The following is a 19,746-nucleotide window of genomic DNA, read 5'->3' as shown; positions in this document are numbered from 1 at the left end:
GTAAACATAACTTTTATATGCACTGGGAAACCAAAAAGTTCGCGTGACTCGCTTTATTGCGGTGGTCTGGCACCGAACCCGCAATATCTCCGAGGTATGTCTGTATTTTAACCAAAATATTGCACGCATTTCTTAACTCCCCATGCATACTACGTGTCGCACCCATAATTTTCTCCTAGACTTGAACACCCAGACATTTAGTGACCGCAATCTTAAAAATCATAAATATTCTCCACACTCTTATTAATTCATGTTTTTTTAACGTCCTATTATCTTCCTCAGCCATCAACAAACATCAATGCATTGGGCATTTTCCTTTGTCTAGTAATCTACAAACAAAAAAAGTTTCTGGTTCTGATTCCGCCATTAGTAAACTCGGTCCACTGGAGAAACCCATTCCTAATCCGCACTTTAACCAACAGACGAAGTAAATATTCCGCCTTCAAACACCGACGTAAGAGGCCGACGATGCGCCCCTACCGGCTGTGGGAAGTACTGACTCACCTGCTGTCCTGCAATCGATTGTCCGTGGTGTGAAGCTGTCGGATCAAATCCTCGCGTTCTCGTTCCTTCACCTGCAGAGATTCCTGGAGCCGCTGCTTCTGGCGTTGGTACTCCTTCAGCAAATCGCCGTCGAAGCCTTGCTGCTGGTCGGGACTGGCCTCAGCTCCGGTCAGCACCACCGTTGTGCCACTGTGCATGGCCGCCGGCTTGTCCGTGAGCGAGTCCCGGCGGGACGACCTCGCTGTCGCAGGAGACTCTCTGCCTCTGTGCTCGGGTGTGGACGCGGCGGAGGAGACCACGCCACCTTTCTTATCAGGGCTGCGAGATCTCCCTCTGGCACGAGGAGGGGGTTGCGGTTTTGGGGTACTTTCTAGAATCGCCGGTAACTGCTGGAAATCAGCGTAACTACTGCTCAGGAAAACATCACCATCGTTTTCAAACAGCCTGTCTACCGACGTGTTCATCAGCTTGTTATTCTTGTAACCAGTGAGGTGGAAACTGGCGAAGGACGAACGAGACATCGCGTTGCCTGTGTTGATATCCCCAGTAGAGAGCGCCATCATCATCGGACTATGGTTCCGGTTATGAGCTCCCAAGCCACCGCCACTGCCTTGCTGACCAGCTAGTCCAAAGGGCAGTCCGTCTAAAGCTGGAAGCAAGGACCGCGACATGACATCGGCAGCGGATCGAGGTCGGGTGAACGGCATGGCCGAATGTGGGAACAATTTCGGTTTGATAGGCGTCACTAACATGTGTTCCGTCCAAGAGGTCTCCAGGGATGGCCGTTCCAACCGTTCGATATCCACATTAAGAGTTCGCTGTTCGAACGGCACTGAGAAAGTGTCCGACGGTATACTCTGCAACCAGGACAACAGACTGAGATCTGAGTCACTATATCCCACAGAACCGTCCAATAGACGCGAGAAAGTCATTTCTTGTTGCTGGGAATCCTTGGAACCCGTGGCTTTAGCCTGACAATAGTTGACACAAGACTCGTAAAGTATTCCCTTTATAATTAAATGGATCAGTCTGTCGTTTTTCGCTGTAGTATTCACGATATTTGAAGCCTGCTCTGAGGTCTTCCTATCACCGGGTAAGAACTTCTCGACCAGAGGAAACACTTCTCGAAAGCACTGAACGCGGGCGTTGCTTGGGTTCCAGTCCTTGTACTGCAGGTGGTCTGACAAACGCTGTAATGTAAGCAACAAACACAAATTTGAGTAATCCTCTTTGGAAGGCGCCACGAGTTCAAGTTCGTGGAGCACTTTAACAACATCCTCGACGGCACTGTCCACATTGCTGATGGGACCAGACGTCACCAGGGCCTCTGACTTTATGCAGAGCAATTCCACGTACTTGTGGCGCAAGATCGAGTACCGGAATCGACGCATGTCGAATGCCTGAAGCGCCTCCAGTGGCTGGATGAATTCAAGGACGTCATCCCACTGCCCGTCAAGGATTAGCTGCCTGAGGAACAGAACGTCGTCTGAAAACGTGCCGTTGATAACACCCGTCTCCCGCTCTAGGCTGAGCTGAGATATGTGTAGCTCCCGGGTGTGTAAGAACTCGAGGGTGAGGCGCACCACGTCCTCCTCGCGCAGCGTCAGGTGCGCCGACGGCATCACGTATCGAATCCGCAATCTGCAACACCAACAACTTACTCTCAACAGTCAGCAATACGAGTATATCAACTCAACATCAGTGTGTATAAAGCTCATCGAATGCTGGGTTTGTGGGTTCGAATCCAAACCACGGCAGGTGTGTGTGTTTTTTTCATTGCTGTAAATCACCCTGCAGGGAACTAACTTCCAGGATTCGACGAACGAGGACATATAAATAAACGCTCTCAAGAATAATGGTAAGATACTAACAGACATATTCTAATACGATAAATTTCAGGTTCTCATGGCGACGTGAATGAACATGACTGTCTTCTGGGAAGTTACGCCGTGTAGTCTGATAGACATTCAGACATTTCGGAGAATTTCACTGCCTCCATCAGTACGAGGCAATAACCTTCTTTAAAATGCAGGCGTAGTTCCCCAGGAGACAGCCACTGCCACACCGAATTATGACAAAAACATGGCGTATGGCTTGGTGTACTCTCTTATGAACTTCGCAGAACACGAAGGGCCGTCACAAAGTTCTCTCCGCGGCCCACAACTGGGACATTTCGATACAATTCGTATCTTCGTAAAATATTTATCTAAAACCTTTTTGTATACATTCACAGCATCAACGGCTAGGACCCCAAATCTTCTCCAACCTTCTGGATTTCCAGCTAAAATTCCGCATGCCTTTAATATGTCCCACATGCGTACTACGTGTCACACCCACCTCGTCGCCTTGATTTGTAGGCTACACATCGATCATGAGAATCATATGTGGCGAAGAACACGAATTCATCTAAAGATGGCCGTCTTCTTTACCAACGTCGGTAAACTTCTACCAGGCTACACGACGCAACAACTCGGAATACAGCCATCTTCAGACTCACCGCAGTGAAAACCTCAAATCCTACAAATCCATCTACATTAATACTTGGAACAAATGAGTTCATAACCACCTTACGTCCTTTTCTGTAAGAACTTGTAATGTAATTAAAGTCCTTATGGTAGAAATCACGTTTCACTAACACTAAAAGTAACAAGGTAACAATAATCGGACTCTCCTCCTCAATATTTCGCATTTTGGAAAGCAGACGAAATTAAGACAGTGTTTTAAATGAATAAAGAAACATTCGTTGTATGTCCTCCGTCACTACGTCCTTCCTAAACTAACCATGCAACATGTCAAATCAGTGTCAACTTTAAGGGAGAGTTCAATGCCCGGGCGGGAGTTAAAAGAGACATTAAGATTGTTCGAATGTTATATTTACGAAAAGTTTACTATTCACGGTTCCTTCACGTCACTTCATTTAACGACAGACAACATTTCAAAGATGTTGCAAATTTTTTCTAGAACACGATCGCATTTTATTTGTTTTCGAGTACAAATGACTCGCTGTTTCCATGAACCACGGTCCAGTTACTCAGCAACACAGGTGGTCTTTCAAAAGAGACCCCAATCAGACTGAACTATGTCACACAGTTCCATCCTATTGAAAACTTTCCTTGTCCGTTCCAGACACATTTTGGATTGAGGACATTGCACAAAAGCACAAAACAAGCTAGAAAGGAAATAGAAAGTAACGATGTTGTACAATAAAATCATTAAAAAGAACTGTAAATACATTTTGTAAATAAAAACAAAACTTCTTAGAAGAACTTAAGGTGTCTGGTTTCCTTTATTTTGCTGTCATCAGAGAGGTTTGAAAGAGTAAAAACAGCAACAACATTTCTGATACGAAAGATTTGTCAAAAATAACGCCAAATATTAAGATGGCTGTCTTCCGGGTTGATGCGCCATATAATCTTGGCAGAAGTTCACCGACGTTTCAGATGTACCCGCTACCTCTATCACCAGAGCAATGTTAACAGCAAGCACATCTGAAACGTCGGTAAATTTCCACCGTACATGACACAATAACGTAAAAAAGACAGCCTACAAGCCTTCTCCATTCCTGTTCATTAACCAACAAAAATACTTTGCAGTATGGCGTATTATAAAGTTGCTTAAATATCAAGCAGCCCTAAACACGGCTACTACACTGAGCCAACTGAGGATTAACTTCCGTAACTACTAATATTTTAGACATTGATACACTCCTTCGAAGGGGCACAGCCCATCGCACACCCGACTCAGAGATTCAAAAATAAGCGAGGGGGGCTCGAACCCACAAACCCAGTGTTGGAACGATCCACGCAGCCACTGTAATCGCTTCTCCAATATCTTATTGCCCACATATACAGGGTGAGTCAGAAGTATGTTTACAAACTTCGTGTGCGTGTTCCTGGATCAAAAATAAGGAAAAATGTTCCTATGAACATGGGGTCGCAAATGTTTCATTTTCGAAATAATAGCCAAACCTAAATGACTTTATCTCAAAGTGAATCCAGCTTCCAGCAAAGATTTTCAATTAACGTTTGGGCAGGAATTGTTGGCGACATGCTTCGATCGCTTCTAAGAGGACCTTCATATCGGTGATTCTTAAGAAGACACTTGCCACGTCTCCCTGAAGATGTCCCACTGAATACAAGAAGACAAATGTGGTTTATGCGCGACGGAGCCCCGGCACACTTCTCCCATCACGTCAGATATCATCTCGATGAACAGTACTCTCAGCGATGGATTGGGCGTGGTGGCCCAGTAGCATGGCCACCGAAGTCGCCGGACCTGACTCCATTGGACTTTTATCTGTGGGGTCACTTGAAGTCCGTCGTTTCTGCAACTCCCATAAACAATGAAGACGACCAATGGGAACGCGTGCAGATCATTCGAGGAAACCCTGGAGTGTAGGAACGAATTCGTCAGTCTTGTGTACGTCGTGCTCGTGCATGTGTGGAGAATGGAGGAACAACCTTTGAGCATCTGTTATAAAGAAACATCCCTGTCCTTACACTTGGCAATAAAGGCATACATTGAAACTTATTTTTGGCTATTATTTCGAAAATGAAACATTTGCGACCCCATGTTCATAGGTACATTATTTTCTAATTTTTGATCCTGGAACACGCACACGAAGTTTGTAAACATACTTCTGACTCACCCTGTATAATTTCCATAGTTTAAGGTCGAGGTCAAGTTGACCACACACTGAAAGTCGTTGACTACCACTATCAAATAACTTTAGATGAGTTTCTGCGTTGTTCTACGCGGTAGGCTTTAACGCGTCTTTACCTCAAAATTCTGTAATTTCAAGGAGATTAGATGACGGGGACATTTAGCACGAGAGGGAGATGTGAGGACGTATGTACCATTTCAGTCCAAAAATTTTAAGGGACGGTGCACTGGTAACTGAAGATGTTACGAGCAGGCGAATTGATAGTAAATATAGTGTCCAAAGCCAACTGCAAGAGAATAATAAATCTGAGGCAGTGAGGCCAATATTTTAATTAGCAGGTTGCATAAAAACTCCAACGATACTGAAAATTCAAACTTCCACAACAAACTACAGACAATCTTAAAATCTTGCATACCGTGTAGTGTATTGGAATACAAAACATGCATACGAACTGTTTACACTTTGAAGGACACTAATGCCAAACGCGTTTCGACCTCAAGAGGTCACCAGTCCCAAAAAACAAGATAATTCATAAAATACAAATCAAAAACCTGTTTTTTTGCCACCGATGATGACCTCTTGAGGTCGAAACGCGTTTGGCATTAGTGTCCTTCAAAGTGTAAACAGTTCGTATGCATGTTTTGTAAACTACAGACAGAAATCGTCACCGGAGCTCCGTAACACAAACCACAACAGGTGCTAGCTGAAAGCGTGCCTTTCCGACGCGTCCTAACAATTCAACAAGAAACTGTGAGGTCAGACAACAGTTCACGTGCAGGATCGCCAGATCAAAGGTCATTCTGCCGACACTCACTGACTTATGACCTCACCCCCTTCCTCGGGGGTCAACAGTTAGTGACACGTTTCGAAGTAACAGCAAATCAAAATAATGACCATCTGCTGGTTTCGCTGATTGGAAATTCAAACTATCGAAGTGCCCAGTCCGTAAAAGAAAGATGGCTTCGTGGCTTCCCCTAGGTCACCCGACTGGCCACACTCCACGTATAACATGTAATTATAAGGAAGGTAAACCATCGCCCTGATGATGGAAGTAGTAAACACCTCTGAAAGGTCTGTAAACCTCTGTATTAATACACGGTGGGCCATCCCAGAAGACAGACATCTTTATGGAATCTTAGTCGGGAAAGACAACTTCGGAGCATAATATTAAAAAGGACGCTACAGGAACACAGTCTGAGGACATGGACTGGGTTCATGACGTCCAGGATACTATAATCTAGTGGAATCTTGTGAAAACAATAAAAAAAACCTTAAGGTTCCCTAAACGACGGCAAATTTCTTGACTACCTAACGACTGTTCGGTTCTCAAAACGAATTTACGTCATGATCGAATTTCATGAACAAGAGTTCTTGAGAAACTACTGGTCTGCCAAGATTCATTACATTAACTCTAACGCGAATCAAATAAATGTAATCGAAAACCTCCCACCCTAATACCTTACGATTCATTTTAATAGTATCCTTAAATTAAAGCCTGGGTCTTCCAAGTAGCCTCTTCCTTTAAAGGTTTTCCGGGTTAAAACTTTATACGCGTTTCTCATATCTTCCATGCCCCGCCCATTTCATCCTACTTTATTTCATAACCCTAATAATATTTGCTGATGAGAATAAATAATGTATCTCTTCGTTACGCAGTTTTCTCCATTCTCCTGTCACTTCCAATCTCTTAGGTCCAAATGTCGTCCTCAGAACCCAGTTACCAAACACTCTCAAACTACAAAAATTACACAAGTCTTTCACCAACACGACTTATTGTATTTAATACATCATGTACCTTATTCAACGTATGTGTTGCTCAATATATGCCTACTCGTACGTTTTATTTAAATACATCGTCACACTTACTGATTTCTTAGTCAGTTTACAATTTCAAAATACTGTTCGCAGCGATACTCAGTGACAACTGCACTGCGTAATGTTCATTTCATTTGTTTATTTATTTATATTCTTTTACTCGTGTAATGATTATTTTACTGCCCATATTAGATTCTAATTATAAACTATTTTAAACAAATGTTGCTGCCCAAACAACAGAAATACCACGGTCCTTAATCTTCGTTTGCTCTTCATTTAACCTTACGAAGTATGTTCAGTAGGGACCAGATTACTTGCTAGTTGAGCTCCCTAGCGCTGTGGATAGTTGCACAAGACACGGCCCGGTCGGTGCTCGGAACGGCCGGGTAGAACGTGGAGGTGCGCGCGCACCTTGCTTTTCACCCCCGCGCCAAGAACACGTAAGTAATCTGGTCCTTACTATAACAGACCTGAGAAATACATACGTCAAGTTATGTTAATTCCAGTGCGAAAAACTTCATGCCTTTAAAAGGAAAATAAAAACTCACTTATGTAAATGTAATGTGCGGTGTATCCCCGGTAATACCAAGCAGTTTGAACTCTTCAAATCCCCGATTTCATCTCTTTCAAAAAAAAAAAAATCGATACCTGCAAGGTGATTTCGAAACGTTACACCGCCCTGTCACAGAAGCGATGGGATTACGAGATAATCTCCTGCTTTTTTACCTGGATGGTTCATGAATAGCTCCCGAAACTGGATTTGAACGGGATTACATAAATGGTGACAGAGGGACAATTCGACAGTAACACATACCAGAAGAGATCTGACTTCAGACCGAAAGGCACAATGCAATCACGCTACCTTCTTTCCACAACCTCTTATGAAAACCGCGAGTTTATTACCATGCTTAGAAGGGCCCACGTCATGTAATTTCAATATTCCACAATTATCAGTTTTAAACATATTTAATCCATTCCATGCTGAAATGTAAGTAGATTAATTAGTAAGCCGATAGTTTCATGGACGGTCTATATTTACCACTCACGATAAAAGTGGCATGAGATATATATCTGCGGTGTGTCTAAGCGAAACTGGCGCAGAACAGGAAAAGTCTAATTAAGTACAGAACTTGTCTACGTTAATTATCGGACACGGGCTAAAAGTTTCGCACCGTCGCCATGTTTGTAACTGTTGACTTATAAACAATATTCCACGCACAATTGGTAAATATCTTTATGGTTCATCCGTGCGCCGACAAATCTAACGCTAACTAACTAGAGGCCTTGTGTTTCTGTCTACAAAAAAACATTGCCTTACAAAGTTGAACATTTCTCAAACACTTAATGCAGTACGTAATTTCAGGACCGTTTACGAAATGGCGCTAGTGTCGCTCAGACATCACAGTTCGTGTGTCCGCCATGTTGTTATTACCCACAGTAGGAACCGAAAATTAAGAGGTTGAAATGGTCGAATTCCATAAAAACATGTCCTTGCCACTTGATTTAAAGTTGAAATTTAGGCAGTCACACACAACCTGCTTTATTTCCTTAAGACAGGAAAGCAAGCTAAACACATAGCACGAACTTGTACCAATAATCTCAATCTTTTTCTAGAGTTTAGTAAAATTTAAACATTAGAATTAGGACTATCTTCCTCGTATCAGAACCTGAGATTTTACCGTACGGACAGACACAGAGAGATTAGAATTCCGGATCCCAAAGTGCGTGACTTCAATTACAAAGCTGCCAAGAAAGGCTTCTCTTCTTGGGAGATGGGGTCAAAGTACTCTAAAAGATACGATTTCTGCTGTTTTTCGTAGACCGACATTGATAAAAGACTCCCGCCTACGTCTTAATTGCAGTAAAATCTAATTAACGAAGCGCTCGAGTTAGAACAGAAGACGAAACGTCTCGGTTCACCGCAGTTTAACATTTCCAAAGTTATAATTGTACCCCGAGGTCTCTCGTGAACACGGCAACTAACCATGTTCCATAAAAGCCGAGGAATTCCTTGACCAGATAACTGACTGTCAGCTTCTCAATTATGAATCTGTCTCATGCGGCTAGTTACCTCTACGTCACTACAAACGGTAAAGTGGTTTATTTAAAGCCAAAACAAAGGCAGTCAATACGTGCGTCAAAGTTATTTCCGGATCAGCTAAAGGCAAACAGGTCAGTTGAAATTCGACTACGCTACAGACCTTTTTCAGAAGCCAATAGCAGTTCTTCATGGATCCCCATGTCTCATTACCGCGTTCACAAAAGCCAGCCACTGGACACTACCCTGAGGCAGGTAATCCAGTCCACAACCTCACACTCTACTAAAGAAAATATCCACATTAATAATATCCTCCTGGGTATATCATATGACCGCTGCCTCCAGGTTTTGCAGTAAGATGATTCTATGCATTTCTCATCGTTAACGTGCGTGCTGCACGGCCAGACCATCTCATCACCCCAGTAAATGTAATTGGAACAAAAACTGCGCAATTTATATATCGTTGTCTCGAAGGACTACATTCGAAACGAGAATCCCTCTTGGTCAATCAACGAAGAGATTAATTCATTACTTACGTCACACGACAGCAAATAATAGTTTGATTCGGTATCAGACGTACACATTTTAGTGGCAAGCTGTGCATCCAGAAACAATTATGTAAGTTCATATGATTATTGGTCCGCAGTAGGGTTTGTCGGTTTTTAAAAACCGGGTTTAAAAACCGGTTTTTTCGATGAATTTGTAAAATTCGAAGACCGGCTTTTAAAATTTAAAAAAAACCGGTTTTACATACTAGAATTAATATGTAAAAAGTTCTGTTAAACGAACTAAAAAATTTAAAGACTGAAATTAGTTCCAAATTATTAAATGCTTTAGAAGTACGAATTCGAGAAAGAAGACAAGTTGGATTGGTAACCCTTTTGTTACATTTGCAAAATCCACGAAACGTTTCGACAAAAAAATCTAGTGAATTTCCACTACTTTCGAAACTCGATATATTATTAAGTTATCTGGAAAATTCTTGTATGGAAACAGATTCCGATGACGGAGAAACAATTAATCAGGGCAATGCTCGAAAAGAAGGTTTCTTGAGGAACCTGAAGAAATAATATCAAATCCGAAGACACTGAAGGCCGAGTTTTCAGTATTTGAAAAGAACAAAGAATTTGGATTTATTATTTGATGCCCTGAAAACGATAAAACCAAGTTCAGTAGCCAATGAGAGAGTGTTTTCTATTTCAGGCAATTTTGTATCTAGAAGAAGAATCGTTCAGTGGACATTTTATGTTTTTTGAAATCATATTTCCTGAAGAAAAACACTAAATGGAATAAAAATTTATATTTTATGCGGATTTTAGTTACTTTAGTTTTTTTATTTGGTTTTGAATCGAGTATATTTTATTTTGTTATATTTGTGTAGTTCCATAAATATTAAATAAACTGAATAATTTTAAAATAAGTATAAATATTGTTTTACTGTTTTAATTTTTTTGTAAAAATTCGAAAACCGGTTTCTTTCAAAAGTCGGTTTTTGTATAAACCCTAGTCCGCAGATCCGTAGTGTTCTAGTCGGGGAGGGCCCTTCGTACATGCTGCAGTTTGAAGGACAAAGCGCCTGTTCAGTAGTTCACACACACTGCACGGCTGTTCGTCAAATTGCCTACCGCACAGTCGTTGTGCATTCCCAAAGCATTTGACAGGCCCCTGACCTTGCTATCCAGCCATCATGCACAGACAGGAAAAAGTATTACAGTTAGACGGTGACTGTCCCCGTCTGATACTCTTCTGATGTTCCGTTCACGTGCGTTTCAATTACAAAATGCATTGCGACTGCGCGATAGGCAATTTTACGTACAGCCGTGCAATGTGTGTACGACTACTGGATGCACTCACCAGGCGTCAATTTCCAGCATGTACGAAAAGCCCCAACTTCAAATCCAATGATTTTCGGATCCATGTTTATATAAACTTGTATAATTATTTCTGTATGAAAAACTCATCACTAAAATGTGTACGTCTAATATCGAATCTTGTATCAAAATAAAACAAATCCAGAATCCCAGCGCCTACTTAGGCAAGGTCGGAGTTCAATATTAGGGAGTTAAATACAAATTACAATGTCTTCCTTTACAATTTCGTCGAATTTTTATGGTCCTTTTGGATAGTGACATTACTGAATGTCACTCAAACGTTACGCGTAACATGAAATTGTTTCATTCCTTCTTTCCGTCCTGTCAGCATGTTGGATGCTGGGAGACAACGCAAGATAAAATAATTAGTAAATTCCTTCGTTTTTAGGGTCTGAATTTAAGAAGTTATGAGTTTGCTGTAATTCATCACTGTTAACGTATTTTATTAAAGACCCACAATGTAAGTTAATTTATTATAAATGTAGTCGCAATCATTAAATAAATGTATGATACGAACAAACTATTTAATAATTTCAATAAGTTTATTTACAAAAAATCTCGGACGACGGATTATTTCAGTTAATATTTTACATAACAGGCCTATACCATCTTTTTCTCCACCAGTTTAAGAAAGCCACGGTGGTCCAGCGGTTAGAACGCTGGCCTTGTAATCCTGGGGTCTCGGGTTCGAATTTATAACTTGTGTTGGGCAAGGCCGTGGTCTAGGCAACACGGAGTTTTCCTCCGTGGCATCCCAACAATTACTCCATTCACACACAGAAGAAGGCAATGGCAAACCACTTCTGGATCATCTGCCAAGAACGTATATGAACAGGTCCCAGTCCGAGAAGAGAAAAGGATGGAAGGATCCTGTTCATATGGACCTGTCGTCAGACAGAACACTAAATAAAAATTCTTTAACTCATTTTAGACAAAAAAAATAAGCCTCTTGTCAAAATGACTGACTAAATTAACTGAAATCTACTAAACCGAATAAGGAATAAACCCATCAAGAACATCTGACTCGTTCGGCTTCTACATTGTCACGAACTGCTTCCAAATGAAGTTAACCGCTTTATAAATATTCAGTCAATACGTGCAAGTATTAACAGATGATTCTGTGAACAAAAGACGGCAAGAACGCGGGGCAAATAGGTGAATGACCAGAAGCCATCTTGAACTGGACACACTCGGAAAAGATTGCGGTAATACACAAATAAAAGAGATGTAAGACCTTGGAGCAAAATAGAAGGAGTAAAAACACTGCATTCGTACCAAGACACCAGCTGGCATCAGGACCTGGAACGACACCCCTCGGGCCTCCCTCCGGGGGCGTTTAAGGTAGATTCTGCACACATACCGACCACTCGCAAATTTAACTTGACATCACGCGTCAATTTTCCGGTAAGTTTCAAAACATCCACGCGATTCGGCTTCGGTTTTAACTACCAGATCAAAAGAAACTGACAAAATGTGATTCTAATACTTCAATTTAGTTTCCCGAGTTCAACATTTACGCTCTTTGACTTGTTCCGATTAAGAATTAATTAAAAACAAAAAAATTATTTTGAACATTTATAAGAACGTTTACAAAACGCACATCGGCTTGTCGCAAAGTACCCACAAAATACAACACAACACAGAAAAACGTACACAAAAATGTCACAACCACAATTCGAACACGACTTTCGGGGCTGTTCAACACAACAACGCGCCTTTTAAAAATCTGAGGTTTGGACACCGCGTCTCAGTACATCCGGCTAAATGCGCAAAACATCCAAACACGCTTACGAATTCGTCACATCTGTAGAGGAGTAAATTCCAACATAAATAAAACTTTTCAAAGTCTAAGCGATGAGACTGTCTACAAAACTTTCACTAACATTTACGAAGTCGTGTCTCCGAACAAAGCGCTTGGACTAAACAAGCTCTACGCAAGGAGAGGAGGAGCCAGGCACTGGCATTGCCTACCACGGTTCACGGCGTGCGGAGAGCAAGGCGGTGGAAACTCTGCTAAGCATTACGTGAACGTCACGGGCATCGATCCAATTCCCTTCCGCCTCCCGTTCTCCGGCCTTGCTCCAGAATCCACACGTGTCAGACAGACAATCGGTGCCAAGATAACCTCTGATGAGTGATGATGGCTCGTTGCTGGAGGTCACAAAGGGTTGTTGTGTGTGGAGTAGAGATGCTAGGGGTAGGATAAAAGTTTATAAATAACTTTAAAGAGATTTACGAATACAATGCACGCCCCTTTGGAAAAGTTTAACAAACTATGTTGAGACGCTGACAGTCAGACAGCCAGTCGAGTAATTTCCCGCAATTCTCGTTTTATTTACTAGACGATGGATAAAATCCAAGAAAACTTTTATTCAAAATTTCCCGCCGTTCACTGAATACAAATGTTCATTATCATTTTCACAATAACCCGCCACTGGACCCAAAACTTAAGCCGGCTTAATCCAGTCCACACTGTCACATCCTATTTCTTCAAGATACATTTTAATATCATCTTCCCATCTCCGTCTCCTGTCTAGTGGTCTCTTCTATTCGGTTTTACGGCAATTCTCGTCTTCCCATGCGTGCTGCATTCCCCGCCCACCTCATCCTAATAATATTTGGTCTAAAGCAGACACGAAACTTTCTCGCTATCTGATGAACTTAGGACCGGTTAGCGAGCCCAGATAGCTCAGTCGGTATAGTGACTAGCCACGGGCTGGACGACAGGGGTTCGATCCCCGACCGGGGCAGAGGTCTTTTTCCTCTAACCGCTGCGTCCAGACCAGCTCTGGGGCCCACCCAGCCTCCTCTGCAATGGGTACCGGGGGTCCTTTCCCGGGAGTAAAGCCGGCCGGGGCGTGACGCTGACCACTCACCCCCATCTAGTGCCGAGGTTAAGAATGAGTATGAGCTATACCGTCTCTCCCCTCAAGCGACCTCCATGGCGCACAGCAGAAATGCTTTAAAGGACGCTTAGAAAACAATTCATTGTTCCGAACGCCTACACATGGGTGTGGGAAATTATAATCGCCTACTTTTACCAAATTCATGCTCAACTTTATAATACGTCATTCGTTCCTATAAACACGCAAATGTGAATTTCATTGAAACACATTTCCAATTCACCTTAGATACAGAACTGCAGTTGATTTCGCACGAGAAGCTGTTTAAAAACACTTTAAATTTAAAATCTATTAAAAGTGAGACATCGCGTATCCTACATAATTCGAGAACTGAAAGTTCCTAGTGCCTGTTTAAGGCTACTAAAAATACAGTCGGCCCAAAATGCGAGGAAGCGGTCGTGTCCTACTTTAAGGTACCATCCTGGACAGACGGACTGAGGAAAACCATGAAAAAATAGGACAGACCGGCTGGATTTTAACCAGAAACTTCCCGAATACGAAGCAGCATTCCAGAGAATCCCAGTGTCACGGGAGTTCAAGGCCGTACGCGCCTCAGACTGCGACAGGTGATTAAAGAACTCGGGAAATGTAAGACAAGCGTCAGCTGGTAGCTGGGCTAACATCACGAATTTAAAGAAATTGCTACCCGGCTGTACACAGTTCAAAGGGGAGAGTGCCAACCGGACTCTGACCTAATCGACATACTTCTCGAGTTCATAACCCAACAGGTACAACTTTATTAACACAACTCAGCCGTCCACCTGTTCCTCAATTACCTCGATTCTTACAGAAGGATCGTTTGTCTGGAAAATTCATGTTACCGACGACGTATTAATTCCAGATTTGACCGGTCGACTATAATTACCCGATGTCAGGGTTACGACATAATTAACACTTACGAATTAAGCCACTCTGATCGGCAGGCAATGGAATTTTACTTCAGAAATTACATCAAAATCATTCCTGTTACTTTAGAACCTGCATTTCATATCGCAAGTAATTTAGCAAAACTATCACTTCAGCCTAAATTTCATGTGTGAATTTTACATTCACATTTACATATTTTTTTAAAAAACAATAAATCTGGTTTATAAAAACTTTCCAGTCTTTTAAGATTATAATCTGGTATATTGCACCATGCAGTCTGGTAGATACTACACTGGTCTACATTTCAGAGGAGCCTACAGCCTACAACGTCAGGATGACAGTAAGCTTCTCCGAAACGTCAGCCATTACCAGAGTAAACGGTACAATATCCCAAAAGACAGAAATCCTCATTCTGGTCGAAGTAAGAACCTCATATTTCCAAAAATTATTTATCGTTTCCGGGCGTTTAGGTACTCCACCGTGACACCGCCGAATTGCAGCCAATGGACGAAACTAACTAACTAGAAGGCTTACAGAACCCGAAGGTTCATCACCGAACACGCCAATGCCCTCCACCGGACCCTAAGGAAAATAGCAGTGGATGTGACCTTGCAGAATCCTTGACAGGATGAAGAAATTTCAAGCCCTTTACTGAAGAACTTCGTTACGACACGATTTTCACACTGAACCAGAAGAATCCAATCCAGGCAAGAGTTTATTGGCTTCACGTGAATTCTACCTCAACAAATCGCTTTCTTTTTTAAGAGAAAAATAGAAAATCCCTTGGATTTCTTGTGGTCAGAACATGTTAACTTACCCACAAGAGAACTCCTCTTGACTCCCGAAAGCAACAAAAGAGAGCGCTACCATCGCAAACCACACGCCGTGGTTGCATCCGTCCTCTGGCTTGTAAGCGGCTTCAAATTAACCACGTTTCATGTTTCATGTCACGATATAGAATTACGAGAGAAGTTTTCAAACATCTGGAAAGTACACGGTGGCATGTTCACATACTGTAGAACACGGCAAACACATTCTAACGCACAGTGCACTCGTTGATTCAGCTTAAGACACGAAACTTCGTCCCATGAAGTCAGAACATCTGTTTATCTTCCTCTCGCAGCTGCAGATGTCACATGACACGGCGTCAGTTCCACATTTTCGCACCAATCAAAGTAGAAAAACTAAAATATATACGGTACAGGTTCCAAAGGTGACCCAATTTGTCAGATTTTTTTCTAATTTTGTGTTCCGCACAGATTGACCCTAGACAGGACAGAATAAAGGCACACGCACAGAAATTTAGAAAAATGTTACGTCTGAAAGCCACAACAGTCCAAAGATGGCCGACCCACAGAATTATTAAAGAATTGTAAAACATGTATTAATTACAAAGTTTATTTGTGGCTATAAAATTAAACTAAAAGACATTTTAACAATAAAAAATGTAAAAAAGGGCACTGTTCAGCTATCTACTAAAATTACCCAAACAGTTGAATTTAATTACAACTCAATGATTCATAAAATAAATAAAAACACTGTTAGCGCTGATATGGGTGCCCAAACACGCAACGTTTAATTTTTAAGTAAGTACAAAAACGAGAGGTTTTAGAGCGTGAGCCATCTTAGGAATCCACATTTTGCCACATTTCAAGTTATTCGGCTTCGCTACAAGTTAACAGGTTCTAGAAATGTATTAAATAACCTTACTTTCTGTGTATACCAGCTGATCGCAGGGATTAACTACACACACATGATCGGAAATTTCGAAGAGTCCATCATCGGTGTCTTCCCACCAACGGCATTTCATCCGCTTACCGAAGACCCAAATGCTAGATTTAGCCGTCATTTAAATTCAATTTAAATTGCATTAAATCGTGGGCCACCTTCAGAGCCCGGACATTAAACTTTTATATAATTATACCTTTTGAAACCGAAGCTCGTCTAAATAATATTTTAATAATTCAGTCCGTACCGCGAAGTAAACACTACACCTCACCATTACGAAAATCAGCTGGTTAACCCTTTGAAGCCGAAGCTCGTCTTCATAATATTTACGAATCCAGTCCGTACCGCGAAGTAAACACAACTCTTCACCATTAAAAAGATCAATACGTTAAAGCTGTTTACAAAAACATCTTCGTTTAAAGTGAGAATCATACGAAATCCATAACAAAACAAAGAGTTGCTAATTATTAAAGCGTGTTGAATATATAGTCGATATTAGGCTTTTAAGAGTTAAACACATTTGTCTACTTTAACATCGTAATGTAAAATGCACAAAAATTCCACAATTCACTGTCTTCAGAAGCGTGTATGAAAATCCATTAATGACAGCACAACTACATGATCGATTAAGACTTAAAAAACACCCACAAATAAATGTTTTTACGAAAGGTTACAGAAACTTTAAAAAAATATAATTGTAAAACAAGTAACAAATACTGAAATTTGTATTGTTTTAATCATAATATTTTAAATGATTTTTAAAAGCGTATTAAATCGAAAATATATCATAAGAAATCATTTAAAATAAAATCGACAGATATTTTGACAAACAATTACGTTCTATAACAACAACCAAGAAGCTCCGTGTATTTGTACGTAACAAATTCGGTGCTAATGAATGCAACGCTTACAAAATGTTAACTTCTGATACTCTGCAGGCAACTTTTGAGATCACAGTCATGCATATCGCTCACACAATAAAGGTATTTGTGGGTTTAACTTGGTTCTTAGAATGAAGACCATAAAATCTCCTAAGAATTCTTTAAACATTTAAGAAACGTTTTCCTCTTAATCACAAATTAACTATCATTACATACTTAAATTTGTAATAGTTGGTGCAGTGTGTTTATTTAGAGGTACGGACTGCATTTTAAAACGTTATTTTGACGAGTCTTAAGCCTTCAAACTGTTAACACAAAGCCTTTTCATAACTCACACTCTATAAATTTCGTAAATAATCTTCACTTCAAAATTCTGTATATGCCAGCGTGTTATACGTTTCTTACACAACGTAGACTTGATATCCGTTTGAGTCCTGATTTCCAAGCGAGTAAAACATCTGTGAACCACGATAATGAATATCGACACCACTCACACAACACTCGAATCAAAAATCGATACAATCGTTAAGCTGTACGGTGGAATAAACGAAGAACCTATTTTCCCACGAGAACGGGTGTGGTTCCGTGGTAAACGCACGTCAGCCGAACTCACACATCGCAACTGCTATCACAAAACTGAAAGAAGTGGAGAACACAAACCTTCTCGAGGGGCAGTGCACTTGTGGACAGCCGCGCTCGATGTGACGACTCGGCTCACGTTTCAACTCGTAACTGCCTCCAGGCTACGAGATGACCACACGACATCGCGGATATCAAATACGAGACGCTCATACAAATGAAGAGCGAAGGACGGAGACAGAAATAATAACTCAGTCCATGGCACTGACCCCAGAAACAGCTTCGAAGTCCCCATTTTTCTGCAATAAATTATATATTTCTTCTAACCTCACTTTTTGTGATATAAGTTTCTTTGCATGACGATTCTGTTTTTTTTAGGGTAGATCAAATTCTATTTGGGCTTACGTAAATTAAGGGTTATATTTGAGGCACAAAACAAAATGAAAATGTTCTGTAACTTTCATTATACTAAATTTTATCAATTATTTATTTTAATCCGTCTGATCACAATATAATTTTTATTTAAAATTTTTTATAATTAAGATAATAAAATATCATTCATGTTCCATATCGATTGATCGATTTACATTGATCGATCAATCGATATGAAACATGAATGATATTTTATTATCTTAATTATAAGAAATTTTAAATAAAAATTATATTGTGATCAGACGGATTAAAATAAATAATTGATATAATATTCACAATATGACGCAATTACACTATCTTATACTAAATTTTATCTAAATCCGTCAAGTTGCTACTTTCAAAGATGGAATTCGCTGGCGGACAGACAAACCTCCCACAATGCATTATTTTCATGCAAGCAGTTCGTGCAATGAATGAGTATAAATGAAATACGTAACATAATATAACTGGTGTTATTATGACTGAACATTAGGAAATATAATTTGTTGGTTGAATGTGTGAATGATTACCTTCATTACCTAATCTAAAATCAAGTGCATAACCACGCATTTCTTCGACAACAGAAACTGTTAAACGAATTACATAACGACTTTATCTTATTTCTAATTTAATTTCAGAGGACGATCTCTGTTACGTCATTTTCGAATATAATTTATACAAAACAAAATAATTTATTAAAGAAAACCCCTCTAATTTCTAGAGGTATTTTAAGCTAAAATATGCTAAAAATTGTAACAGCCACTGGATGTATTGAAGCCTATAGAATTTTGTGGTGATCGAAAGGGGGGATGGAGGGGCCCTCACTATAAATCTTCAGAGCCACTGTATCCGGATCTACACATACCATCACGTCACAAAGTATTCCTCTCGTATTACCCAGCAATATGGGAATTAAGAAAAACTACGACTAATTTCTAAGTAATGATATCTTCTAACTAACTTCATGGAACAGAGTTTTTGTTTAAAAGCTAATTCGCTACCTTTTATGGAGCCTGAACCTTAATTAGTATGTTCACATTACATCTTCAAAGGAATTAAAGATTCATTGGTTCTTAGCAGGTTTTTGTGTAGACTACAAAACTTCTTTGAATCTGTACGGTTAACCAGAGCATAAAGCGACCGTGGCCTATTTCAAGGTGCTATCTCGGCACGTTCCTGAAGATGTCACCGGTCTTTCGGTTATTTTACATGGCGGCAAAACGTGACCACGTTATGTGAACTTGGTCGTGGCCGGTTTAAACCACGACCCTTGCATTCACTCCAATAGACTGCAAGATATTCCAGACAGCACAGCCGGTATCTCGCCCATCACATCGTACGTAAACTTCGTAGATTAATTTTTTTTAATTAATGTTAATAGTTTGTGTTCAACGAGCCGAATTCTCGGTGGTCATTTCTGAGCTCAAAATTGAGGCTTATATGATGACTTACCGAACATAATTCACATATTTAAGTCACACTGTTT

The 19,746-nt window shown here is 40.7% G+C and overlaps 1 protein-coding gene across 6 annotated transcripts in view; it reads right to left on the bottom strand.

Moving 5' to 3' along the window:
- The window catches only part of LOC110830682 (WD repeat-containing protein 47), a 123,114-nt gene that overhangs the window by 88,689 nt on the left and 14,679 nt on the right, over nucleotides 1-19,746 (bottom strand). For 3 of the 6 annotated variants that reach the window (XM_087359886.1, XM_087359903.1, XM_087359896.1), the window contains one exon: nucleotides 505-2,145. In XM_087359886.1, the coding sequence (XP_087216012.1) occupies nucleotides 505-2,126 (1,622 nt within the window). In that variant the 5' untranslated portion in view covers nucleotides 2,127-2,145. Of the gene's footprint in view, nucleotides 1-504; nucleotides 2,146-12,166; nucleotides 12,807-15,478; nucleotides 15,882-19,746 lie in introns of those variants that run through there. The other 3 variants (XM_022065884.2, XM_087359879.1, XM_087359906.1) reach the window with 3 other exon arrangements.

This window comes from Zootermopsis nevadensis, unplaced genomic scaffold (assembly GCF_977971745.1).
Source record: "Zootermopsis nevadensis isolate Lab colony 2312 unplaced genomic scaffold, Znev_1.0 Znev_ptg000003l, whole genome shotgun sequence".
Classification (NCBI taxonomy): Eukaryota; Metazoa; Arthropoda; class Insecta; order Blattodea; family Termopsidae; genus Zootermopsis; species Zootermopsis nevadensis.
The sequence above is the reverse complement of the archived record's forward strand: the minus strand, read 5'-3'. Positions and strand labels throughout refer to the sequence as shown.